Here is a 27,720-nt window from a genome sequence, read left to right as displayed (position 1 = left end):
CGGCACCGACCCGGCGAACAACGCGGCGCAGGACGTTGCAAGTAAACATTTTTCATTTGCCTGCAGCTTTCTTATCTCGGTCCTCCCATTTCCGAGAAGAGTCGTGCACGTTCGCTTCTGACCTTTACAATCTTATGTAACGGGCGGTTATCCTCTGCCAATATCCATTTCAGCAGTCATTGAATAAGTACAAAATCACTTTGGTTTTGTTGACATGCATCATTTGTTACGGCTATGCCGCGCTTTCACGGCCATGACGGACGCCCACTTACCAGCACAGAGGCGGTGTTGCCACGCCAAGCCTGTTTATGACCTCTACGTCGCCTGTTTGGAGTTATCAAGAGAGCCTGCTGGATCGCGGAGTATGTTGACCTTGTGCACATTCTAGGCTGAACACCTTATGCCGCAGCTTAGGGCGGCTCTAGAAGGTGCCCCCCCCACCCCCCCCCCCCCCCCCCCCCCCCACCCGAGTCCTGCTGCGTCTGCGCACATTCTCGACTCATTCAGTTCAGAAATGTCACTCAAGCATTCGTCGCCTGTGAGGCCACATGTGGCTAAATGACACTCTTTACATGAACCCCCCCCCCCCCCCCAGCGTTTGAAATCCATCAATCACAAGGTTGTAAGAACATGTGTATTTACAGCATACCCACATTAAATACCACCTGCTATTCATATATCTATAAACAGTTTCACACATACAGTAACAAGACTGCGATCAAGACCAAAGTGAAGCACTCACACTATGCCACATCCGTTGCGAATGAAGTCGAATAAAACCGCGCCCCGTCTTGTCACGCGACATTCATCACACAATCAAGCCCCACGGACCACAACCAGCCCACAGTCGCATCGCTCCATCCGACAGTTGAAACCTCCACAGATCAGCCGGACGGCAAACGCACGCCACCATCCGGCTCCACGGCCGCGGCCCAACAGGTCACGCAGGCCGCTGCCGCCAGGCGATGGACGCCTGGGCGGCGTCACCGGACCACAGCGAGCTCCGGCCCGGGCTCATGACCGTGGCCACCCCCGCCAGCGGCGGCCCGGCTGGAATGGACCGTCAGACGGCGCCGCCCCTCCCCCTCCCTCCCCACACCGCCCGGGACGGCCGTGTCACCCGTGCCACGCGCCGGCAGCCTCCGCCGCCGCCCGGCTATCACTGTTTGCCGACGAACTGGCTCAGCGTGCCCTGGCCCTGCTGCAGCTGGCGCATCATGTTCTGAATGCCGTTCATGCCGCCCATCTGCTGCAGCACGCGCGGGTCCATCATGCGCGCCATCTGCTGGTTCAGCTTCGCCATCTGGTTCTGGTTGACGTTGCGCGACATGTCGCCACCTGGAGCGAGGGAGGGGGAGGGGGAGGGGTCAGGGGAGGTGCCGACGGGACCGTAGGAACATGGACGGAGGCACAACGGCTTGAGGCTCGCCTCAGTAGACGGCCGGTGCACGAGTGCCAGCGCGCCATCAGTAAATGACTTCAGGTGGCGAAACGAGAGTTGTTGCTAATTCAAACCACATTTGCCGTTTTTCATCTGCTTGTGTACGTTTCCTTCCCCATTTCAATGATGATGAAGGCCGCTTGAGGTAGATTACCTCATCTGTGATAACCCAATCATTTAACTGTTCGTCCAACCCAAACGCTTTCCTCAAAGGTGAGGTGCCAAGGGCAAACACCACGGAGCATACATCACGTACATAAACAAGACCCTTAATAATTAGTGTACGGTTGTCGCTTCAAACCGCTCTTCACAGAATCACCAAAAACAAAGCACACAAAAAATCCCGCTTATCGCCCCCTCCCCCTCCCCCCCCCCCCCTGTACACACACACTGGGCCGCCCCAAGGGTCGGCATGGAGGGCCGCAGGCGGCAGCCCGGCTCACCTTTGAACAGACCCTTGATGCCGCCCATCTTCTTGACCACCTGGGCAAATTTGGTGTGTTGATTGAGCAGGTCACGCACCTCGCGCTCGGTCACGCCAGCGCCGTTGGCGACGCGTGTGATCCGACTCGGCTGCTTGGTGAACAGCTTGGCGCCCAGCTGGCTGTCCAGCTCTGTGGCCGGCGGACGGGCAGGGTCACACAGACGACACGGCCGCGGCTGCCAGCCGCCGGCAGGCGGGCGAGCGGGGTCACAAAGACGACACGGCCGCGGCCGCCAGCCGCCGACGGGAGGGTAAGGTCACACAGACGACACGGCCGCGGCAGCCAGCCGACGGCCGGCCGGCGGGCGGGGGTCACATAGACGACACGGCCGCGGCCGCCAGCCGCCGGCGACACTCACTAGGTCACGACGCAGCACACAGCTGACTGACACACCGACGCAGCAGGGCCATAGTATTTACCGGGGGCAAACGTTCATGGCTGAGAGCGCTGATCTCCGTACCGATAACCATGACACAGTTAAACCAATTCCCAGGATCTTCGCGATCGTTTTAACTCCTACATCACGGCGAGCTACCATGACCGTCATGGCCGCGACCAATTGATCGACGCGGCGTGGTGGAAGGCCCCGGTCCGCTGCGGCGACCCGGCTCGCGGTCCGGGCCGGCCCAGACCACCAGGGCCGGTGAGGGAGCGGCCCGGACCGCCGACTCACCGCCGTCACTCATGCTGTCCATGAGCGTCATGAGTCGCTTCAGGCGGGCCGTCGACTCCTGCTCGCCGCCCTTCGACAGGAAGTCCTGGCCGAAGCCCGGGATCATGCCCTGCCCAACGGCAGCCGGCGTTGTGTAATGCAGCAGCGGCGAGCGGCCTCGACGGGCCACGAGAACAAAACCGCCATTGACGATCCATTATTAGCGGTGGATGTTGGACCTTGCCGGACGCGACTATCGCCAGCCAAGTTACGTGGACAACGTAGCAAAAACAGCGGGGCGCCCACAGGTACCTAACGCGCCTTGCAAGCAGCTATTCTGATGTGTAAATATGGCGCTAAACGTGACAGCGTACTTGAAGTCGCACCGTCTGTTTCATTATTCACATTCTTATAGGCTGCTGTAACTTCTTGATGCATAACATATGTGTCTCATAGCATGCCTCACCGTACGTGTTATATAAACAGTGGCATTGAAACAGTGCTCTATTAGACTTGTTCTTTGTATGACACGGGCCACAAAACGTGCGACAGATATCCCGCTGGACAACAGCTACGATGGTTGAGGACCAAAATCACGGTTACTTTAAGTCGATACCAACAGCAAGGATAAACGCCAGCGACAAATGGTGCTGCTCTCGCCCTTCACTCAGTTCCTGTCGTCCGTACGGCGTGATCCCCGATCCACGTACCATGATCTGCGAGAAGGGTCCCATCTTCATGATTGTTCTGGAACTGCTCGTACATGTCACGGAGCGTGAACTCGCCGTGCTTCAGCTTCTTGATGAGCTCCTCGTTGTCCTCGAGGCCGAGGTCCTGCACGGTCTCGATCAGGCCCTCGATGTCGCCCATGCCCAGCAGCTTGGAGACGAACGGCTTGACGCGGAACGGTTCAAAGTCGTCGATGTGCTCACCCGTGCCGATGAAGATGATGGGCGACGACGTGGCCGCCACGCTGCCGGCGCCCGCACGGTGGTTGGTGACTGATGGGTTCTGGGCGCGCTAACTACCGCGCTCGTTTTACGCCCACAACAGTGGTAGTGAACCAACGACGTGTATATCGATGCCAGCGTACGTATAGGACTGCAAATTGTGCACATGCCACACTTAATTAATTAATGAGTTATGTTTAAGCACAATCGTGCTTACCATCAAATGCAACCGTGATAAAATGAACGCATCACCCCACCTTACGAGCGAACAACCCGGATGCGACTGTTCATAGCAAACAACAAAGCGGAAGCAGACGCCCATGCAAGCCAGAGGAGCCGGCGTCTACTTACGCTGACAGGGCGCCACCGCCCTTGGCGTGGCCGTCCAGCTTGGTGACGATGACCGATCCGACGTCCACCTTTTCCTTGAAGGCGCGCGCCTGCGGCTCGCAGGCCTGGCCGATGGCCGCGTCCATGACGAACACCACATTGTCGGGACTCTGGCGGCGGCGGGAGGCACGGTCATGACGGCCAGCTGTCGAGGCGAGCGGCACGGCGAGCGGCGGTCGGCGCGGTCACGACGGCCAGCTGTCGGATTGAGCGGCACGGCGAGCGGCGGGCGGCGCGGTCATGACGGGCAGCTGTCGGATGAGCGGCACGGCGAGCGGCGGGCGGCACGGTCACGACGGCCAGCTGTCGAGACGAGCATCACGGCGAGCGGCGGTCGGGCGCTGCGCCCTCTCGATTGTTGCAAGCCGCATGGGACGGAGGTGACCGTTCGCGGCGCAACCTCAACCGCCGATGACACGGGGCACAACGAAATCAGGGGACGGACGTCAAGTCTAGCGGCCACGCGGCGCCGGACGGACGCCTCACGAGCCTGTTGTTCACGGCTTGGCCGGGAACGCCGTGCGGGCACACTCACCACGGCGTTGGAGACCTGCAGCATCTCCTCGAACAGCGAGTCCTCCTGCTTGTGCCGGCCGGACGTGTCGACGATGATGATCTCGAAGTTGTCCGCCTTGAACTTGTCCACGCCGTACTGGGCGATCACCACCGGGTCCACCTCCGTGTAGCTGGCGGAACGGCGGCGTCACGAGGCGACGGGACGATGCCGGTCGCGCCCGGCTCGCTACAGCCTGTGGCCATCACACGGCCCGGCACGCCATGATACAGCGCACGATTATGAAAACAGCTCAACCACGGTGAGAGAGCACGACACTCGCTCGGCTGGCGGTCACATTAATGCCGCTCTGCAGAGCAATGGTCATAACGGTCGCCGTGAAAACCACCATCATGACCACCGTGACACTGATAACCGACCACCGACGGTCCTCTCCTGCACCCACAAGCAGTGCCCCTCCCACCCCTGCTCGCAGCGCCGCAGGCACCGCCCGTGCCCCACCGCGGCCGGCTGCCTATCGTCCCACCTGCCGTAGAAGGGGATGCGCGCCTTGGTGGCGTTCTGCTTCAGCTGATCGTAGGCGCCGGCTCGGAACGTATCGGCGCACACGAGGCACGTGCGCCAGCCTTTCTTCATGTAGTGGTAGGCCATCTTGGTGCAGGTGGTCGTCTTTCCGGAGCCTTGCAGGCCAACGAACATGATGACGTTCTGCTTGCCCTTGGCAGGCTGGTAAGGCTTCACGCCCGGGTCCACCAGCTGGCGGCACGGCCGGCCGTCAGTGCTGCGCGCCACGGCGGCGGGGAGCACGAGAGACAGCTCGGAAGGTGCAGGCTCATACCACAGACAGCCAGGGGTCCGGCTGGTGCGGGATCGGAGCGAGGTTCACAGGTGAGAACCACAATTCAAACGTCATATTCAAGACGTCATCCAGATATGGAAACAACACGCAATCAAAATGAACACAGAAGATGGCATGGCTGGTTTGCTCGCATGACAGTCGATGCAGCTGGCTATGCATGAAAACGATGCCACGGACAACAGCTGATAGGACAGCGACTTCGTGCAGACCTTGATAAGCTCCTTGAACACAGCTGTCTGGATCATGCGCCGCTTGTTCAGTCCAGAGCCCATATCGTCGAAGTCGATGACGGACCTCACGTTCTCCCGCAGCTTCTTCACCAGGCGGATGTTGACATCACTCTCCAGGAGAGCCATGCACACATCCTTCAGCATAGAGTTCAGCACCTGCAGCGGCGGCGACCATCCGGATCAGCTCCAGCTTGTTGGATCTGTCACCTATTAGCTTGGTCTACCAGCGCGCACACATTTTGTGCCATATCTGTACACCCAAGACACGGACGCACTCGGGGGAAGCATGCAATGATGGGGAATCGGAAGGACAATCACGTGGTATGTACTGTAGCGTCACGTGTGCGCGAGCCAGGAAAACTGATTTGTCCACTACCAACTGTTTTCACTGCTTGATACAATACAATACCGTTTAAAACAGTGGCAGTGCGTGCTGTCATCATTTACAGGCAGACAGTTGATAGACGGGGCAAAAATCACCGGCCACGTCTCATGATCAATCACCGGTCCCATGGGATAGGTTTGCATGTGTTGAAGAGAACGCAGGTGAAATGCGCTCTCTCCCACAGGCAGCCGCCAGAGGTTGACAGCACCGCGCGGCCTGCGACCGAGTCTTTCACGTTTTGCGCAATATCTCGGCAACCAGGGAACCTAGACCCCTGATTTAAACTGCTTAAGATAGATAATTCAAAATATACGTTCTAACACTAAGCGCATCAAAACAAGCATGCAAACACTTGACATGAATACCAATGGGACAAGAACAATGCAGCTTACTTCAGAGAAAACAGCTAGGCAGGAAGTGATTGGCTTGAGACATGCTATAAAAAGAAGGGATAAAAATACATGTCTAGTTTTTGGAAGTGATGTGTTTGTATCTTAGATCATGAAAACTCAGGTCACCTGACAGCAAAATCCTATTAAAATGTTCTGCCTAAAAAAAATGCCAGCCAGTGTCCAAGCAATGCTTTCAGAGATATCTTGTGGCACAAGAATGTGTCACGTGTTTCACATCCTAGAAACAAATAAACAATTTACCTGTGCAGATACAAAACCTAATAATTCATGTTTTTTCTGAATACTTATCATCCCCACAGCTAGTAAGGTTTGCAGGAGCATCTGTGATTTAATCTTCACTCTGGCACAATTGAGTCATGATTACTGTTTGCTAAAGGTATTTTACAGTGATTATTCAACAAAGAAAGCTATCCAATTCATTAATCCAGAATATTGGAAATTTACTGTTTCTAAAGCATGTGCCTCAGCTAGCAAAGGTTCAGAAGCATGTTGGGATCTCATTTGGTTATTGAACAGGCTGTAAATACATGGACAATGCTGGAGTGGATTAAGCTTGTTTACTGGCGCATAGTTTGGGTTGGTTTGTGTTCAGGTGTTATGAGTTGATGTCAATTAGTTTGTCCTCAGTGTGACATATAGTTTGTCCTCAATGTGACATATAGTTTGGTCAATGAGCCATAATCATCAACGCATGACTGTGCTCTTGCAACTATGCATACATGTCTATGCATTCTCTCAACTGAGGCCCCTCATCTTTGAACTGTGTCACAAACCCTGTATGTCAGAAAGAGTTATGATAATAATTGTGGAATGCACCACTGCAAATATTGTCTTCTCCATTTGGGCAGGCTTTCTTCAGAGCAAACATACTTCTGCAAAATTCTGACTCAAGCCCAGTCTCTTACAATGGCAATATGAAATGCCTTGTCATATTTACATCATAAATGCCTTTTGGCACCAACAATGCATGGTGATACGGCTTTGAGCATGCCAATGCTGAAGAGGAAGGGCAAAGTGGCAATATTTTCAGCTGCTCAGGATTTTGTTTGGGGCTTCAGAAGCAGCTTTGAGCAATCCTCTTCTGCAGCTCCAGGCAAACTCAAGCTGGAATACACCCCAAGCAAGACAATCCCTGTCACAAAACATATCAACTGACCCTACTTATTCTGTCCCTTCAGTATGCCTCATCATGTGATGGATTCAGAAAGCCTGCTCCCAGACCTTGGAGGTGAATGACCAGAATCACCTAGAAAACAGCTCAACCTTTGGGTAACATTCTTGAAAGTGTGTACCAAGGTGTGCCACAGAAAGGTATGTCGAGGAAAAGAACAATACATGAGAGTTGAGCCTGTGACAGCCACTACACACCGTCTTCAAGATACTAACAAAAAAATTCAACCCAGCATCCCATTGGCATCCATGTTCCATGCCATATATAGGTGCCATATAGTGAGCTTTTATTTAGCTGCCATGTTCTCATTTTGCTTTACATTCCCCACCCAATCCCCCTGCAACCCATCATCCTGTTGGCATCAAGGATCAAATTTCATGGATTCTTGTTACCTTCGCCCCATACATTTTCATGGTTCTTGATGCTGCTTGATGCGCAGTAATGTTGTGACTGTGCTCAGTAACGGCACTGGTGTCGTGGGTGCTGTGTGTGTGTGGCGCTTGGGAGCTCGCTGTCATGATTATAAAAAATTTGAAGGTAAGAGCATGAATCTACCTGTTTCGTGATTATTTATGACATGTCCTGCTTTAAACATGACACATGGTGTACAATGATTTTTTCTAATGTTAGGTAGGAAAGTACACCCTGACCGAAAAATGTGCAACAAACAACATGCAATAACGTGACAATGGAGGAAAACACTGTTGAATTATCAACCCCAGCATCCTGCCAGTTGCCTGGCAGTGAAATATCATTCAATCCTTATTTCTTTAATCATCACAGCCCTTACCTCTTCATTGATGACAGTTGCATTCCCGAGGGAACGCAAGGCCGTCGTGATTTTTCTTCCCAAATCTGCTAACACCATCTTAACTGATTGAAGCGTACTATGCAGGTATCACAAGGTAAACTGAGGCCCGGCTTCACCAAACGCAACCTGAAGAAGGCGGCTCGTTGGTCCGAGCACAACTTGCAAAATCCTGGCTATGCACGGAGCAAGAAAGTAATAACCAACCCCTCAAACCGCTCGCCGCATCCCCAACATACACCACACAGTTCACACAACAGCTGCGTGGAGTTCTGCGTCGGAACAGGCAACTCGTCAACAAATGGAAAATGGTAGGTATAGCCAGTCCCCAACTCAGCCATCTGTTCTCCTAGTTTTATAGCCAGATGACGTCACTGTTAGACGCTCTGATACAATTTGTACTAGACATTTTCTGCACTATTCCTTTGGACACGTGTAAATCGACTCATGAGTACATCTACACAGAACAGCACCTCTGCTTAAATCCACTACGAAGCGGATTTGCACAGAACGCACCCCTGTATAAATCGACTCAGATCTGAGTTGGTCTACACATAAGCGCACTGTTGTGTAAATCCATTGTGAGTAGATCTATACAAGTGTGGCTTCAGGAGTAAATCGACTCAGATCTGAGTGGATTTACACAGGAGCGTCATTATCTGTTATACACTGCGGAGTGGATTTAAGCAGAGAAGGTGTACTGTGTAGATTCAATCATGCCATGGTATACACAGAGGCGTCATTCTGTGTAATTCCACTCGCGAGTGGATTTAAGCGAGAGAAGGCGTTCTGTGTAGATGCATTCATGATGAATACAAACACCTGTGAATCACATCGTGATGTGATTTGCACAGGAGACAGAGCGTATTCAACGCGAACTGGCGAACTGATCTATGACTTGCCGAATAAGGGAAAGGTGTGATTTCTGTTATGAAACAAACGCACATAAGCTGAAAATATGGCACTTGCCCACGCATAGTTCATTTTTGCATCACTTGAAGCTGCATATCTGCGTACTTTATTGAGAACATACTGTCCAGAGATACGAATATATATTATATATATATAGATATAGATATATATATATATATATATATATATCATAGACATATTAATGTATATAGCATGCGTGCGTTTGTGCGTGTACGTGTGTGTGTACCAGGAAAGATGGATGCCGAACTTGTCATATTGCTACAAGGCACACCGTGAAACATCGCATGCTTGTCACACGGTGGTTTGCGGTGTGCGACTTTTATCCAGTCTAGGTAACGGGTGAGCGGTGCGGAGGGCTACCAAATGGGCTCCTTGTAGTAAAACGCCCACCCGCCACCCCCCCCCCCCCCCCCCCCGCCCCCCCCTCTATACACACAGATTCGTCAGCTTAGCCCGTTGGATTTCCGCCGGCATGATTTTGTACGTGTTTTATGCATTTCTGACTTTCTTCACTGGTGCGAGAAGCCAGGAAAGGTACTAGAAAGCAATCTGCTGTCTTTATTTTCCTTCAGGCAATAATTCACAGAAGGGATGGTGATGCTTAGATGACATACAAAATAACGCACCGGTGATATTCCTTTTGAATTGTTAGGCTGGTTCTATCCACAGGGATAGACCTCAGAGCTTTGCCAAGTTTTTGTTTTGAGCTCTGCAGAGATATTCATCACCCCGTGCGCGTTGAGTGTAGGTGGAAATAGGGTCAGTAATTTGTTCACCTTGGCCAACCCATGTTCGTCTGGGGATGTTAAAACGTTCTGTCCAGAATCTATTGGTGATGCAACTTATGTAATAGTGTTAAGGATATGCACTTCAAGTCTTAGAAGCCTAATCCAATGCTGTGATTACATCTCCTCATGCAGTAATGCATCCTCACCCAGAGTTTTTATGCGGCAATTGTATCCTCGATTTCAGAGGTCAACTTAGGTCACTCCCGGTGAACCTAGGGTCTTGTAATTAGCATCTGTAATAGCACCCAGCATTTAAAAGGCAATGGTAAGAAATGCCCGACCCTAGCCCTTATATTGTCGAGTGAGACTATTTGAAGTAAACTTTGGAAACACAGATTTAATTTAAGTAGCGTTCACCTGGGCTGGAAAATCGCAATGATTGAATGTTGAATAACACGGTAGGTAAAATGGAGAAATGCATGGAAGAATTCGTTAAGTCCTCACTAAAAAATATATATGGAACCGAAATCGGCAAACCCAAACTTGGGTTGTACCTACGTTCATGCCTATGCAACCTACATTCTGAATACATTTCGGTACCTTAACTGAACCTAGTACTGTGAAGTAGCCCAACTGAATCTACCCAACTGATCCACACGCGGTACCAATATGGGTGTGTTAGACATCCAGGACAAGTCTTTCGTCTGAAATTTGAAGTCGATCAACTTGGGGCTAACTTAAAACCAAACACTTCACTTTTGCGTAATGCTATGGGAAACGCTTTTAGGTTTAGGACACTTGCAGGCGTGTGTGCCGAAAGAACCTCACGGTTAAAGACAGACATTGGCGGTACCTAATGAGGGTACCGCCAATAATGAAACGCGATAAATATTCTCTTCGCTCTTCTATTGTCTACCTTCGGCTCTTCACAAATATACCTTCCGTAAATCGTTGGTATTTTCGCACGCACATCAACTTTGCCTGTTTTGTCAAAGACGCACGAAAAAGTTGTGTGCATGCGGCTGTCGTCCAACCTCGGTACCCATGATCTTTCAGCTACATTACAGTACGCGTGCAGATCTTGTCACTCAAACCGAAAACGCCCTGGGACGATGCCCGTTGAGTGAGCTGTACTCGGATTGGGGTTAAGCACGTCGTGGCCGTCACTTTCGTAAACTTCAGCCGTGCCTTTAATTGTATCGACCATGACGTCGTTCTGATAAAGCTGCAGTGGTGTTGTATTGATCCGAATTGGTTTGGGAGCTACCTTGGTGGTCGAAGGTAGATGGTCAGAAGCGGAATCTTTCTCTTCTGTCAATTCACGGTGTCCTCTCAGTGATCCTTCGTTGACCCTATCCTCTTCAGTATTTTTACGAATGAATCTCTATATTACCTCCTTCACGAATATGTAGTATCCTGTGCCTACCACACCCAACTGCCAGACTCTACTTGCCCAGACCAACCAAACGTTTTGAAAAATTCAAGTGATTAAGTCCTACTTCACATCTAACTCCCTCAAAATGAAGCCGACCAAAAGAGCTCTTCTTCCCGACACTCCACAATCCTGAAAGGAAACCTCATATTTCCACGTGGACAGTGCGGGACACCAATAAAGCCTTTCGTCGCCGGTGAAGGGCCCATTGCAGGTACGTTTTCTTGGGAGATGCTCATATCCTATGCTAAAATGCGCAGCCCCATCTTTTTCCGCTTGCATAAAATCCGCCACAACCAACAATATTGACTGTTCGTGACGAATCATAATGAACAAATTCCACCACAATCAAACCGCAATCAACAAATTCGTCGCCAGAGGTTCGTAAATCTATCATCCAGTCCTATGCTCTCATCTTCTGTACTGCCTCTCGGTCTGGGGTGTGGCTGCAGCACGTCACCTAAGTAGAGTGCAAGGGGTGATTAACCGTGGGGCCAGGATCGTCACCGAGGCTCTTCAGCAAGATCCAATGTCGGCGACTGTTCAAGCGCTGGGCTGGCGCGGTGACCTAGTCATCCCCCGTGGCAGCCTCGCTGTGTTCAGGGCCCTGAATGACTCGTGGGCTCTTTTGGAGGATTCGGTCCCTGTTCACCACACGTACAGCTTTACGCCAGCGTGTCACCCGCGCGGCAGCGATGGGCGCCCGGGTCTGCCAGCCCTCCACCTATCGACAGCACGCAGGTCTTTCCGTATTTACGCGGTCTCATCCCGCTGCCGCCGACCACCACAGCATCTTGCACCTACAGATGTGCTCTGCGCCAGTCTGGGCGATGTAGACTGCCCTGTTGTGTAATTATTGCTTTTTTGGCCGCTTCGTAGCATATTCTGACGGCTTATTTTTGATAGACTATTATCGTTGGCCAAGTTGTGAGAACGAAGGGACGATTGATAACGTGCGAGTCTAGTCGCGCCCTTGTTTTAATACTGATCGCCGCCGCCGTTTATCGATCAATAACACATTGGACGGCGAAAAACTAGTTCATGTTTCTGCTCGGATCGTACCATGTCTTGATGTATGTTTTTGTTAACTTTTTTTCTTCAGAGTACTGAACAGCAGCAGTGGATGGTGAGCGCTGGTTACACCATCCACGTACTCGGCTTTAAACCCGTCATCATCATGCACCGCGTGATCATGGCGTTCCACGCATTGGACATAACTTCGTTCATCAGAAATGCCTTGACTTTTCCCGGATACCTCTAGAGCTCCTAGGCTTGTTCTATGGTAGAGAACATGCTCGATATCTATATTCGTTTGCATGTCATGCTGTGGAATAGCTAGTTTGCCAAGACCACACCTTCATGTACATATATGAGTATTACAAGCCCATCCAGAGACTCTGAAAGACTGAAAGCGTTTCCGACTAACTGCGCTGTTTGGTTCCAAACTGGATAAGCGTTGTAAATAGCACCGCTCACCAAGCAATGGTTGCTTACGTCCAACCTGTTGCGTCCCTGGATGTGCTTGCATTTTCTCCTCACTGGTCGAGAAGAACGTTGAGCAAGCTTAGATCTATCGTAGTCGTATCGGGTACCAACAAAGTAGCTGAATTGAACTAAGTAGCCCTCGTCAAATGCCTTTGACGCGTTCATAGTCGACAGTTCTACACATGCGAGAGCTGACTGGGTAATTATATATTTGCACCATTCGAAGAAGACGCATACAAATGTATGTGCAATTTCGTTTTGTGCTAGTTTAACCAGTGACCCGTTAAGGACAATGTGCTTTAAAATACCAACTTGAGAGCATTACTTTGGCTACTTATTCAATGTGTCGTGCCACTGTTATATAATTGCTTAGTGCGTTGAACACTTTTCAGCCATGATTGTTATTAATGATGTTTTTTGGTACTGGTTGTGCTCGCACGCTTTGAGTCTAGTCAAGAAGAACGTTGATGATTGTGCCTAGTGGTAGATTTCCATGCATCTCAGCACTCAGGATGTGTCTTTGTTAGTGTACGGAATTTATTGGCATGTGAGGAAGTCCTTCCTGACATAGCGGGGCATGTCTGACCGCTCCAATGCGGTAAAAGACCTGCGCTATTGTGACACGGTTGCTACTTCTCATGGCGTGCAACTGTGGTAACCTCGTACGGCTGCCTGCCCAGAACTGTATGTCGTGTACCTTCTAAGGCTGTGGTTATCCCGGAGAGGTCATTGACCTCAACACTTTAATACATCTAAAGCTGACCAACTCTGCTGAAATGACTATTGCGCGTTGTGAAAATCCCACGTATCCACAAATACGTCTGATGAAGCCCAACAAATGTCCTGTGAGTTTCATCGGTATGCGTAAGACCACTGGCACCTCCAGTGACACCTCTCATCGCGGTATGCGTGGCTGGGCTCATGTTCACGCTCATTTAAATCACAAATTATTCCGACAGCTGAGTTGTTTGACCTCGGTACAATTACAACAGAAGTATGAGTGCAATATTAACATAACGGCGCGACTAGATTCGCACGTTATCAATCGTCCCTTCGTTCTCACAACTTAAGCAACAATAAAGTGTGTCTCAAAAATAAGCCGTCAGAAAATGTTACGAAGCGGCAAACACGCAATGATTACACAACAGGGCAGTCTACATCGCCCAGACTGGCGCCAAGCACATTGTAGGTGTAAGATGCTGTGGTGGTCGGCGGCAGCGGGATGAGGCCGCGTAAGTACGAAAAGACCTGCGTGCTGTCGATAGGTGGGGGGTTGGCAGACCCGGGGCGCCCATCGCTGCCGCGCGGGTGACACGCTGGCGTAAAGCTGTGCGTGTGGTTAACAGGGACCGAATCTCCAAAAGAGCCCACGAGTCATTCAGGGCCCTGAACACAGCGAGGCTGCCACGGGGGATGACTAGGTCACCGCGCCAGCCCAGCGCTTGAACAGTCGCCGCCATTGGATCTTGCTGAAGAGCCTCGGTGACGATCCTGGCCCCACGGTTAATCACCCCTTGCACTCTATTTTAGGTGACGCGCTGCAGCCACACCCCAGACCGGGAGGCAGCACAGAAGATGAGAGCATGGGACTGGATGAGTAGATTTACAAACCTCGGGCGATGAATTCGTTGATTGCGGTTTGATTGTGGTGGAATTTGTTCATTATGATTCGTCTCACAAACAGTCAATATTGTGGTTGTGGCGGATTTTATGCAAGCGGAAAAGGATGGGGCTGCGCATTTTAGCATAGGATATGAGCCATCTCCCAAACAAAACGTACCTGCAATACGACCTTCATGGGCGACGAAGGGCCTGATTGGTGTTCCACACCTGTCCACGTGAAAATATAAGGTTTCCTTCAGGATTGTAGAGTGCCGGGAAAAAGAGCTCTTTTGGTAGGCTTCATTTTAAGGGAGTTAGAATGTGAAGTAGGACTTAATCACTTGAATTATTTCCTCCTGTCGTGATTTCAAAACGGATGGTTGGTCTGGGTGAGTAGAGTCTGGCAGTGGGTGTGGTCGACACACGATACTAGATATTCGTGAAGGAGGTAATATAGAGATTCATTCGTAAAAATACTGAAGAGGATAGGGTCAACGAAGGATCACTGAGGGACCCGTGGATCGACAGAAAAGGAGGATTCCGCTTCTCATCTACCTTCGACCAGCAAGGTAGCTCCCAAACCAATTCGGATCAATACAATATCACTGCAGCTTATCAGAACGACGCCAAGGTCGATACAATTAAAGGCACGGCTGAAGTTTACGAAAGTGACGGCCACGATGTGCTTAACCCTAATCCGAGCTCATCTCACTCAACGGCATCATCCAGGGCGTTTTCGGTTGAGTGACAAGATCTGCACGCGTACTGTAATGTAGCTAAAAGATCATGAGTACCGAGGTTGGACGACAGCCGCATGCATACAACTTTTTCGTGTGTCTTTGACGAAACAGACAAAGTTGATGTGCGTGCGAAAATACCAACGATTTCACGAAGGGCATATCTGTGAATAGTTAGAGGGTGGAAAAAAAGAGCGAAAAGAGCATTTAACCGCATTTCATTGTTGGCGGTACCCTCACTAGGTACCGTCAATGTCTGTTTTTAACCGTGAGGTTCTTTTCCGCACAGACGTCTGCAAGTGTCCTAAACCCAAAAAGCGTTTCCCATAGCGTTACGCAAAAGTAAAGTTCTTTGCTCTTAAGTTAGCCCCAATTTGATCGACTTCAAATTTACAGACGAAAGACCGGTCTGGAGTCCAAACCATCCATATTGGTATCGGGTGTGAATCTGTTGGGTAGCTCAGTTGGCTACGTCACGTTAACTCTTTTATACATGTTTGAATAGCTTTGATGGCACAATACCAAGACAATGCACTTTCCAGGAGGATGTCTAGGAAGGGTGTGACTTCCACCCTTCCTAGTGGTGACACATCTGAGACAGCTTGGGTGGTACCATGTCTGCAATTAGAATAATATGATGCATGAATTATAGTGGTGTACACCAATTTCAGGCGCATGACTCGCATAAAAAACACACAATCGGTGACATGACATCAAGTCAAATGCTCAGAACACAGTTCAAACCCAGCTTCTTCTTCTTTTGCTTTTTATTGCCATCATGTTGGACATAGAACTAAGTGAGAGTGCACAAGTAATCAAAAAATTTTTATGCATTTCTGCATATCAATATGGCATAGTTTTCAAAATAAAATGTTGATCGGCACAAGGCTGAACAGTGTAACCTCTACCATCAGCAATACCAAAGATCTTGTCAAATATGTTGCATTTCTAAAATTTAAAGCATTTAAAACAGACAAATGCACGTCCTCAGAATAAGTTCGCCACACATTAAAGATGCCAATGATATGGGCAATAGTTTTTTATATATCTCAAGAGCCCACAAACAAAAGGCCTTTGTTCACGCTCCTCCTGCTTTAAGCTGGAGTGAACAATCATTGCTCGAAATGCCACACCTTTACAGGATTCTCATGCCACCGCCGTATACAACATTGTCTCAGAAGAGCCAATAGTTTAAATAATCAGCTATTATCCTATTAATCCATTCCTAAGCCACACCGTAGGCCCCTGGCATTAATGTGGTTGAATGTGAAATGTTTTGGAAGGGGTACCTATATAACCACGTTCCTCGTGTCCTGCGAGCCCACTTCCCTCACTCGGATACGCAACGTAGCCCACAGTTATGGGCTTTTTTACTATGGTACCTGTAAGAAAATGGCCTAACAAGATAGAAACATGGCCTGTTGCGCCTCATATTTGGTATCATATCGGTGACGTCATATCATCCGGTGATGCCTTCTGGGATAATGATACTTTGTAGCCGTGGGCGGCCAAGTGACCTACTACTAACTCATAATCAGTGACGTCACATACCTCAGGTGAAATCGGCAAGGCCCTTCATATAGCACGGCGAACGCTTGCAGTAGCCAGGTACGAAAGGTAAAGATGGAACATGGCCTGTTGCGGCCTGAGGTCCAAATACCAGTGACGTCATATCCACCCAACTGATGTCTTATACTCTATAGGAGGTTCAAAACAGCACGTAAAAAGCGCATGGACCAGTGGACGTTACACACTCAGGAGATTTCACAGAGCCTTCCTTCAGCACGTCATTGCTACAATAGGCAGGTACGAAAGGTAAAGACGAACATGGCCTGTCGCGCCTGGTGTTTACTTGGAATACCAGTGACGTCACATCGTCAGATGATGCTTAATGTCCTTCAGTCAGCCCGAGGAAACCCGCGTAAACTCATGACCAGTTACACCACACGCTCAGGGGAATCGGCAGAGCGCTTTCGTAGCGCACGAATACTTGCAGTAGATAGGTGCGAAAAGGCCAAAGATGAAACATGGCTTATTGCACCTGATGTTAAGTTGAATACCATTGACGTCATATTGTTGTCTGATACCGTAATGACGTAAAGTCGGTAAAAAAACGTAAAAACTCATGGCCTGTGACGTCACACCACACTCAGTGAATTACCAGGGCACGACATATCGTTAGCTGACGGCTTTCTGGCTGTCACTCAGCCAAAAATAACCTTAAAAATCCAATGAACGTCGCACACTCAGGTGATTCGGCAAGAGCCATCACTCAGCTCGCCAATACAGGTACGAAAGGGCAAAGATGGAACATAACATGTTGCGCCTGATGTTAAGTTGGGAAACACTAGTGACGTCATATCGTCAATTGATGCATTATGCCGTATAGGGGGAACAAAAAGGTCCCGTAAAAAAGCTCTTGACCAGCGGCGTTGCACACTCAGGATATTCGACAGAGCCTTCATTCAGCACGCCATACTTCTAAGAGACAGGTACGAAAGTAAGATGGAACACGGCCTGTTGCGCTTGATGTTAAGCCGAATACCATTAACTTGATATCTTAACGTGATACTCCACGGCAATATGATGCTTTGTGGCCTTGGTCGTCCCAAGTGAAACCTGTATAAACTCATGACCAGTGACGTCACACACTGAGATGATTCAGCATCCCTTGGTGGTAGCACGCAAATGCTTGCAGTAGACAGGTGCGAAAGGTAAAGAGAGATCATGGCCTGTTGCGCATGATGTCTGGTCAAAAGTCAGTGACATCATATCGTACTGCTGATGTATTGTGGCCTTCAGTGAGTTCAAAAGAGTATACAGATTAATGGTCAGTGACGTTACACACTCAGGTAATTCGGCAGAAACTTCCTTCAGCACACCGATGCTTGCAATGGACGGGTACCAAAGGTAAAGGTGGAACATGGCCCGTCGCGCCTGAAGTTTATTCGAGAAAACCAGTGACGTCACAATCGTCAGTTAATGCTGTATGCCTTTCGTCGGCCCAAAAGAGATCGTAAAATGTCATGACCAGTGACATCACCACACAGTCGAATGCCAGTGACGTCACATCGTTACCTGATGCTTTATGGTCTTCAGTTGGCCCCCCAAAAATCCGCCAATACTTGCAGTATACAGTACGAAATGCATAGATGAAACATGGCCTGTTGCCTGATGTTCAGCCGAATACCAGTGACGTCATATCGCCAGCTGATGCCTTCGGCATCTCCGTCGGCCCAAAAGGGCCGGTGAAAACCCACGAACCATTGACGTCACACAATCAGTCGTATAGCAGTGACGTCGTTAGCTGGCACCTATTGTGGCCTTCCAGTCTCATCCAGTGGCCTCCAAACACCGCGAAACTCAATGACCAATGACGTCACGCCCCCGGTGGTTCGGACAAGCTTTCATCCAGGCCCGGCCAATGCTTGCAGCAGACAGGTACAAATTTAAAAATAAAGGCACGGCCTGTTGCGCCCAATATTTATTCGAATACCAGTGACGTCAAGCTGTCCGGTGATACTTCACGGAACATGACGCACCGTGGCGTGGGGCCTAAGTGCGCTAGTATCAAGTGATGATAAGTGGCGTCGCACATTCGGGTGATTCGGGTCAAACATTTATTCGGCACGCAAATGCTTGCAGCAGATAGGTACGAAAAGTAAAGATGGAACGAGGGCCGGTTGCGCCCTGTGTTTAATCGAATACCAGTGACGATATATCGTCAGCTGACGCCTTACGGCATTCAGTCTACCCAAAAGAGCCCTTAAAACTCACGACCAGTGACCGTCACATACCCAGTCGAATATCAGTGACATCATGTCAGTAGTAAAAGCCTTATTGGCCTTCAGTCGGCCCAAGAGAACCCCCGATCCCGATCGATGTAAAACCATTTTCAGTGACGTCACAATGCCAGCTGATGCCTCACAGCAATTCGCCAGCACAAACAGCATAAGAAACCCTGCAGCCCGCGTGGCGGACGCCCCGACCCCCATCCTACCACGCGGGCCGGGCTGCGGCCGCCGCCGGCTTCGCTGCGCAGTGGACAGCGAAGGGCGAGGGTGTGTCCGTCGCGTAGCGCTGCTGGCCACGTCGCAGTAGTAGTGCTGAGCATCACTCTCCGCCCATTAGAATGGGGCTGCGAGGCTGCTGTTGCTGTGGTCTGAGAGGTGGCAGCAAGGCCATCGGCGTGTTTTTCTTGGTGTGCGACATACTTAATCTGCTAACAGTAGCAGCGGCGTGGGTCGTTTATTTGGAAGACCTGTATCCGAGCCAAAGCAACTGCGGCGAGTTCGAAACACAACTGGCATGCGCAGAATCGTCTTTGGCAAGAGTTCACCCACTCGGAAGCATTTGAAATCCTGATGGGCATCGCTACAGCCTGCGTCATGGTGCCCATGCTATTCAACAGTCTTCTGATACATGGAGTGGATAACGACCGTCCCGGTATGATCCTCGCATGGCTCATCTTCTACGGCCTAGTCTTCGGCCTCTTCTTCCTTGGGCCAGCTCGCCGCAGTCGCCTTAGCCATCACCACCGGGCACCCCGGCGCGATTGCAGCGGCGGTGGTGTTTGGCTTTGGAGTGGTTCGCTCTGGTTTGGTTTCTGGTGGGCGGGTCGTCATCACATTCTACAAGGAGCTGCAGGACAGGTGTCTGGCTTCCAGTACAGCAAGCAGATCCAGTTGGTGAGCCCGGAGGCTGACGCCAGGCCAGCGCGCGCCGCACAGGGCCTACCCCCGGATGCTGTGCATGGCCCGTCTGCCTGCTGAGAGCGGTATGGCCCGACCGCGATGAGACCAGCGGATCTGTTTGGCGATGTTTTCTCAGCCAAGGGGGCATGCCTGTCCCAGCCAGCTGGCGCAGTGCCAGTGGGCGCGCGGGCGTGGTTTGCGTTAAGAAAGTCGATGAGTGAGACTCATGAGGATTTTGTAGTCATGCCCTGTTTTATGGCTAAGTTTAAGGCGCGTGACTGCTGCGTGGGGATTTCAGGCTGAATGTAGTTGCAACGGCATGATGGTCGATGATATGATAGCAATGAATCGCCTTAGCTCCCGCGCTTGTCTGTCCCGTCAGCAACGCCATGCTACGGGTATAAGATAATTTGTTGAGGCCACCGTTTGCTCTCGTTTGCACGTGCTCAATCCAATGCTTGCTCATCTCCGCACATATGTAATACTAAGATGAGCTGTGGGTGCTGTACATACGCATATAGATATATATATATATATATATATTATATATATATATATATATATTGCTTCCTAAAATGCCTGACTTTTGAAGGGATAAGGATGCGTTCGGCGCGTGTTTCTGCTGTACGATCGTTGAAACTAATAAATCGCCATTGTTCTCCAGTCATGTGTTTAGGGTTAGGCTGTTTATTGTTTCGTAGTTTGCATACTGAGTGCAGATTCAAAGCCAAAATGTTCCAATGTTTCAAAAGTTAAATGTGAGCAAGAGAAGCCTTAAACTGCTAGTTGTTGGGCATCAGGACTTCGTATGTTGTAAATGCCCTCCCTTCGATATAGCAAAAATTACTGGTTAGGCGACACCCACAGGGAACTATTTAGATAAATGATGAACTCAATGTGCCGGGACAGCGCTCATGGTCACCAGTCAACAAACCTAAGTGAAAATTAGCATTTAATATGTTAGCGGCAATGCGCAAGCCCTACACGTGGAGTTGTTGTCAATCTCGTTTCCATATATCAACAAGTTTTCAAAAATAATGCCAAATGATCGCAGCGTCCGGCAGCAGCGCCCTGACTGTGGCCACCACTGTAATGATGATGATCATCATCTTGATGCATATATTTGTAGTCAAGAGTTCTGTTGCCGAACGCTGCGATCACGTGGCATGATTTTTGAAAACTTGATATATGGAGACGGGATTGACAGCAATTCCGTCAAGCTGCTAATTGTCAATAAACACCAAATCCATACACAAGTATATATATATATATATCTATATCTATATCTATATCTATATATGCATATATTTAAGCATACATATATATATATATATATATATATATATATATCTATATCTATATATGCATATATTTAAGCATATATATATATATATATATATATATATATATATATATATATATATGGATTGGTGTTTGACTTGATTTGAGTACTGCATCTTACGCGATAAAAACAATGCTGCAGGCGTGATAAAAACGCCAGAAACGTATGAAGAGCGTACAGAGGCATACGCTAATCTATTTGTTACTTTGTCAGTCAAGTTTAGGCATGCACACAGTACGGTTCTAGGAGGGCTACGGCGACCGGCGACTCCAGGACGAGGCCTCATGAGATGGAGACGTCTTACCTGACATGAACAGTGAGAAAGAGGACAGCTCGAAAGAACCGGTCAGCGTCGGCAGGACACCACAGGTCATCAAGCGATTGTATCACTTTATCTTAGCAACTCCAGCTCCACCTTACACCCTCGCCATCCGTAAAGATGCTGGATGTTACTGTCGGTCAAATCCCGTCCTTGGAGTAGCCATGTCAAAGTTAGTGGAAAGGAACAACAAATGCAATATCATTCTTGATGGCTATTGTTAATGTAAGATCTGTCACTACTCACGCCGTAAGCCACTTATCTAAACCTATATTTCGCTCCCATCTTGCACTGCCTCGCATTCTGGTCCGTGGCCACCGCCCGCTACCTCAGCCGAGTGCAAAAGGTGAATCTCACGGCTTGAGTCGTCTCATAAGCGCAGGGCCGAGCTCGCGTTGCATCGGCTCTAGAGTCATTGGGCTGGCGCGGCACGCTACGCGCTACGCGCCGTGGTCACGTTGACGCGTTCAAGGCCCCATATGACTCCGGCACCTCGATGGAGGTATCCCCGCTGCTCACCCTTCGCACCGCTGTTGGTCAACGCACCACCAGGTCGGCGGCGGCGACCGCTTTGGGTCACTCCCGGCTCAGTCAGCCAGAAATGCTGCATGAAAGATTGCTAGATTGTCGCACAGCGCGGTGTCATGCAGTGCGGCCTCGTCCCGGAGCCGCCGGCCCGCCAGCCGTTATTGGCCCCCCCCCCCCCCCCTCTCTTTTTATCGCACAACATGAATTAACCTGTTGATTATTAACCTGTATCAAGATTGATGATACCTGTATGATTAACCTGTATCAGGCATTGGATCATAGATATAGGATGATTCGTAATGAATGACTGATAATGATGATATTACTGGTTGCAGGCAGTCAAAAGTTCGGCTGTGGCACGCTGCCATCTCACGGTGTAATTTAAAAAACTCGCGACGAGGGGCGACAGATTCGGCGAAAATCGGGTCCAAAAGATTTGCCCTGTTTTCAGTTGCCCCTTACAAAAGTGTTGGCCTGTTGACAATGGGCATGATAGGTAAGACCTAGTCATGCGTTGCCGCGTTATGACATGGGGTGGCCCGATACAGCTCTCTCTGCTGACCTGTCTGTCAAGGACTGGAATCTTAACGTTTTTTGTGGAGTGGATTTGCGTTAGGGGGTGGTTGGCTCAGAACACCGGGAACAAGCTTAGCTTAGCATATAATCTGAGCCAGTGCGTTAGGGGGTGGTTGGCTCAGAACACCGGGAACAAGCTTAGCTTAGCATATAATCTGAGCCAGAACTATTCATGCGAGTGATTTGGATTCCATAACTTAAGAAACAAGGCGAATCCAGAATTCTATATCGGGCGAAACCCTGACTTAGGAGCCAAAGTCCAAAAAGTGGTTCTGATCTGAAAACAACCAATATAATTTTGCTTTACTTTACCTCAAGGAATATTCTTCTTAGCTTCCCGTAGTAAAAGATGCTTAGATTTTTGTCCAAGGCCTCAGAAATGAGGCCTTTTCCCGCTAAAAGGCTTCGTGGGGGAGGGGCAAAGTCCGGCTGGCCTAATTGAATCCGCTCTTGTAAGTAGCTCAGCTAGAGTATTCACACAACCGACATGAGAATGGCAGTTGGGTTCACAGGACAACGGAAAGGGATCCACAGCAGGAATCGTAGAAACGCAGTGAAGAGGAAAGAGTGGATCCATCAACATAGCTGTCACAGTACAACGATCGCGACCACCTCCTTGGTGAGCTGAAAATTCATTAAGCACAAAAACTCGGGACCTTACCAAATGAACAGCTTTTTTGTCACAACCAATGCTCACTATGCAACTAGTGTATTGCTACCGCTCATCTCTGCTTGCAGTGAGGAATACATTGCGTTGCTGGCACAACCAATGCTGTTAAGCATGTCCCTGCTCAATGTAATGGAATGTGATTAGCTATTCGCACAGGATGACATGGTTTTCAGACGCCAGATATGACCTACTGGACCATTATCATTTTCATGGCTTTGATCGCTGCATGACTTATCGGATGACAGGATTTGATGTCGTTGTTATGGCGTCATGAATGCTAAGGTCACTTTGCAATATTCTCCCCGAAATAATCTACCCATGTTCACGGGCGTTTAGCTCAGAAACTATATGGTTTTAGTCTTAAGAGGGGCAGCTCTGTCCAGGTAGTCAGGCAAGTGAAGCCAAAATTTAAAGTAATTGAATTTAGAAATAAAATAATTTTAGTAGCGGGGCTTTTAATGGACATTGGCGAGCACTTTGCAGTTCGAGGTGGATGTGCAAAATACCAGATGCTCCTGCTGGCGTTTTCCTCTACTAAAATGTGCCACTCAATACCTGACAGCGAATGAGAATAAGCACTGATTAGAGAAAAGTCATTGCAAAAAAGTGATATTACAGCGAACAGATAATAGCTTGATTTGGAACAAACCAAATTGCTTAAGCACATGCCCTGTGCCGACTGTTCAAGGGCTATGGTGGCTGGTGCATGGCATATAGCCGGCGCCAGTGCTGGCTCATGTCATTGCCTGTCCATTGCGTCAGCTGTGTCCGTTGCAGCGGAAAAACATGACGTCAGCTGGCGCGGAAATCCCAGCGGCCCCCGCCGCGATGAGTCACGCTCGTCCAGCCAGCCTCGCTGGCCGGCTGCGTCCGCTGGTGAGCATGGGACAGTAGTAACATACTACCGTGCGAAGGCTAGAGACGTTTCCCGCATCCTCATGCCAAAATGCAGCAACAGAAGTTTGAGGATGCTGGCGTCTGGCGGAAAACGAGAGGGGGCGCGGGCATGAAATGTACAGAATGTACTGTTCAGGTGTTCATTAGATTGTTGCCACACTTTTCACCCCGTCGCCCATGAGATTTTAACCATAATCGCTAGTTTACCTATTGCAATCTCAACTTAAATTAAATGGAAAGAGCCTTAGAGCAACGTAGAGGGTTCCTGAGCATAGAGTGTCTGGGAAGGTCAACCTCAAAGGGAATGCTCCACATTTGAGGATATTAACTTAGGGATCAGATATCATGGGAAATGCTTCTTTGTATTTATTGGTAAGCTTCCAATGTTTAAAAACAAGGCTAAGTAGCAAAATTTCAAAGTTTATAAAATGGGCCCCATTACGTCATTGTTTGATGGCGTCATGGAATGGGCTTGTGACGACAGCCCATTCCAGCAGCGACCCGGCAGCATCTGGCAGCCAGACCTAAAGAATACCTCGAAACACACGAAAGCTGACGCCAACCGGCCAGTCTCGTCGCGGTGGCTGCGTCGGGGGGCGGATTAGTGGGTGAATTATTTGAGGTTTTTTGTTGGTGCTGGCTGTAAGAAAGGCTTTCGTGGACTGTTTGACGTGCGCAACGTAGCGATCGCCAGCTTTTATGGCAGATTATTAATATCAAAGCACGATATGCTGTGCTGCTACTGTTGCTGCTTTGCTGTTGATAATGATTTTGTCAATACTTTATTGTCGACCCACCATTGCGTGCAGTGTTGCAGTCCTGACATTGATATCATGTCATGTGCACAGTAGTCACCGTCCTTATTGTTTGTACCTGGAAATGGGGGTGTCGTGGCAAAATTAATAAATTTGTAGCATTGTCTTTATTGTTTGTAACTAGAAATGTGGTGCCATGCGAAAATTAATAACTTTGTATTGTTGTCATGCATTGATTGCCAAAGTATTGCTATTGCTACGTTAAAGATGGTACGGTTGGGCTACCAATTTTATTTTAATTAGCACTATTCACGTAATTAATAGTTAATCCTGATAAAACCATTGTGGGGCAAAGACATTCTCGCCGTGTACGGTTCTTTGACACTGTTAATTAATTTTTACCAGTCATTCATAAATTATAAGCCGCTATTTCAGGCTTGACATAGAGTACTCAACCAATGTGGTACATTGTGTAATGACACTGGTCAATAGCTTCACTGTGGCACTATCTCGGTGCTGTACTGTGGCATGTCATAATGAACAACAATATGGTTTTTCGACTGTAATCCATGCCGCTTTTATAACTAATTCCAGCGTGAAAAGATCGGTCAAACATTCACTCTCGTATTGACTTTCCATCTGATATATGACTAACCAAAAACACATGATATAATATGCAAATCACTTTCACCAAAGCAAACAACCAATAAGTGGCGTCACTTGGTCAGCCTGCTTCGGGAATCCAGAAAACGCAGGTGCGAAAGATGTAAACACATCTTTCACTTCCACGGTCATGCGACATTCTGCAGCCATCAGGCTGCTTTCCTAAAAAATAACAAGAAGATTTGACATGTGGTGAAATGACGCTGCAAACATGCTGATCTTGCACAAGGCCGGAGACATAACAAGTGCATGTAGTTGTGGTTGGATAGGCAACATGCAAGGAAGTGATAAAGCTACCAGTGCACACAAGGCTGTTGATAAACATATTATTAAGTGTTGTCCAAGACACCAACAGCAATACTTTTCCACCTTTCTTAACAGCCAGCATCCCACGCAATTTGCAGTGACTATGACATTGATTACTCATGATGATGATGATGATTTGGGGTTTTAGGGCGCATCGACTGCTGAAGGTCATGCAGCGTCCATAACTACCAATTTATGCAGAGCCGTCAATCAGAGAAGTGCATCAATCAGGTCAAATTGATTACCACATCATACTGATTACATCATCATACACCATACATCATACATCATGCATCATACTGATTACATCATACTGATTACATTGATTACTCAGGAGCAATGTTCGCCCGCATACAAGTTTTGCGAAGACAGTACAATGTGCATCAGTAATAATAAATGGGGGGGGGGGTGCTATCCTAGTGTGTGCAGCATTAGGATAGCCATGTCAGGTAGCCTGGTGAGTTAGACACTCAGAAGGCCTAGATTTGTCATTATTGATCGCCATGAACCAAGGAAACGGTTCACCGAGGGTTTAACAGGGCAAAAATGACGGTAAAAATAAATTCCGTGGTGCAACTTGTATCTTTCATTCACTATGAATTGTTCACTCTTGGGTGCATATCAAAGATGTTTGGGCGGCTGGCGTATTAATCTAAGTTATGTATGAAATACGTACAAGTTTGCAGTTGGAGCGTCTTGCAGAGAAATTGGTCAACATTTTAAGCAGCAGATGGTACCTCCAAAGGCAAGAGAAAATGAAGTAAGAATAGTGTTGTATCACAGTGGTATGATACCAAGAAAACACAAGTAGTTAAATCAATATAAAGACGGATACTTTCCTGGCAAAATTTTGTTATCAGCTGATTTGACTTAAAATCTGTTAGTATCAGCGTTCAAATGGGAATATTTATCGTTTAAAGTGAATTTAGAAGACATTTCTTAAATGTTTTTCTCCTGCATTTGGGGAGTGATGCAATTTTATGGTCAAGCTTCCTCGGGAAAAAAGAAATACGTGAAGAAAAATTATCTGCGAAGCCTTGCCAGGGTTTGTACCAGGCTCTGCTTTCGTGGTGTGGTGGTGAGACCAAAAAAATAGGGGATGCGTGAAAACCTTGCATTTGGCACACAGCTGCCGACTGTGATGCATTTTGTAAACAAACCAAACTTAATGGGTGCAAGCGGCTGGAGTCGTTGGGGTTCTTGGGCTTGGAGATACCTAGCGCCTTTGCTCCGTGCATACAAAGACATGATGCAGATGTAGGAAGGACATAGCCGTAGGTGTCCAGGTTCTGTGGGGCCTCGTTTACGCTTGGTGGTTTCGAGTAAGCTCGGCTTTGGATGATATCTGAAAACCACAGAAAGGAAAATAGTGGTTGGCATGTGCGATCAGACAATGTCAGGCAGGAGTGAAAAATTCACACAAAATATGGGGAAAAGGAGGTAAAACTTCCTCCTGATGGTGTGTTGCTTTACACCCAAAGTCGGCAATTCTAGGACACTGGTGGCCGCTGTGCCTCCCACCCCGTACCTACGCCACTGATTGAGTTAGGGGTGGATCCAGAGACTGCGGTCCGGGGCCATGGCCCCCCTTCGGCCCGAAGTGGCCCATAGGCTCCGAAGGGAATAGCTGACCGAGCAGATGCAGTTTTTAAACAAAACACAACAAAATTTCTTGGACTTCCAGACCACCGACAACAGTTGCAAGCGAAAGTGAATGACCTACGAGACAAGATAATAACTTTTTCCGTTATTGAA

General features: G+C 48.8%; 1 protein-coding gene across 1 annotated transcript; it reads right to left on the bottom strand.

The window, feature by feature from the left end:
• Nucleotides 1-1,093: 1,093 nt before the first annotated feature.
• LOC119093206 (signal recognition particle 54 kDa protein-like) lies at nucleotides 1,094-8,448 on the bottom strand. The gene is given in 10 exon segments (XM_037216119.1): nucleotides 1,094-1,338; nucleotides 1,885-2,055; nucleotides 2,600-2,708; nucleotides 3,289-3,321; nucleotides 3,323-3,551; nucleotides 3,880-4,028; nucleotides 4,454-4,604; nucleotides 4,959-5,188; nucleotides 5,501-5,677; nucleotides 8,281-8,448. Coding segments are annotated over 10 exon segments (1,506 nt in total). The 5' UTR covers nucleotides 8,359-8,448; the 3' UTR covers nucleotides 1,094-1,159.
• Between the last annotated feature and the right edge of the window lie 19,272 nt (nucleotides 8,449-27,720).

The sequence above is a fragment of the Pollicipes pollicipes genome, unplaced genomic scaffold (assembly GCF_011947565.3).
Source record: "Pollicipes pollicipes isolate AB1234 unplaced genomic scaffold, Ppol_2.1 Scaffold_4002;HRSCAF=4701_pilon_pilon_pilon, whole genome shotgun sequence".
NCBI classification, from domain to species: Eukaryota; Metazoa; Arthropoda; class Thecostraca; order Pollicipedomorpha; family Pollicipedidae; genus Pollicipes; species Pollicipes pollicipes.
The sequence above is the reverse complement of the archived record's forward strand: the minus strand, read 5'-3'. Positions and strand labels throughout refer to the sequence as shown.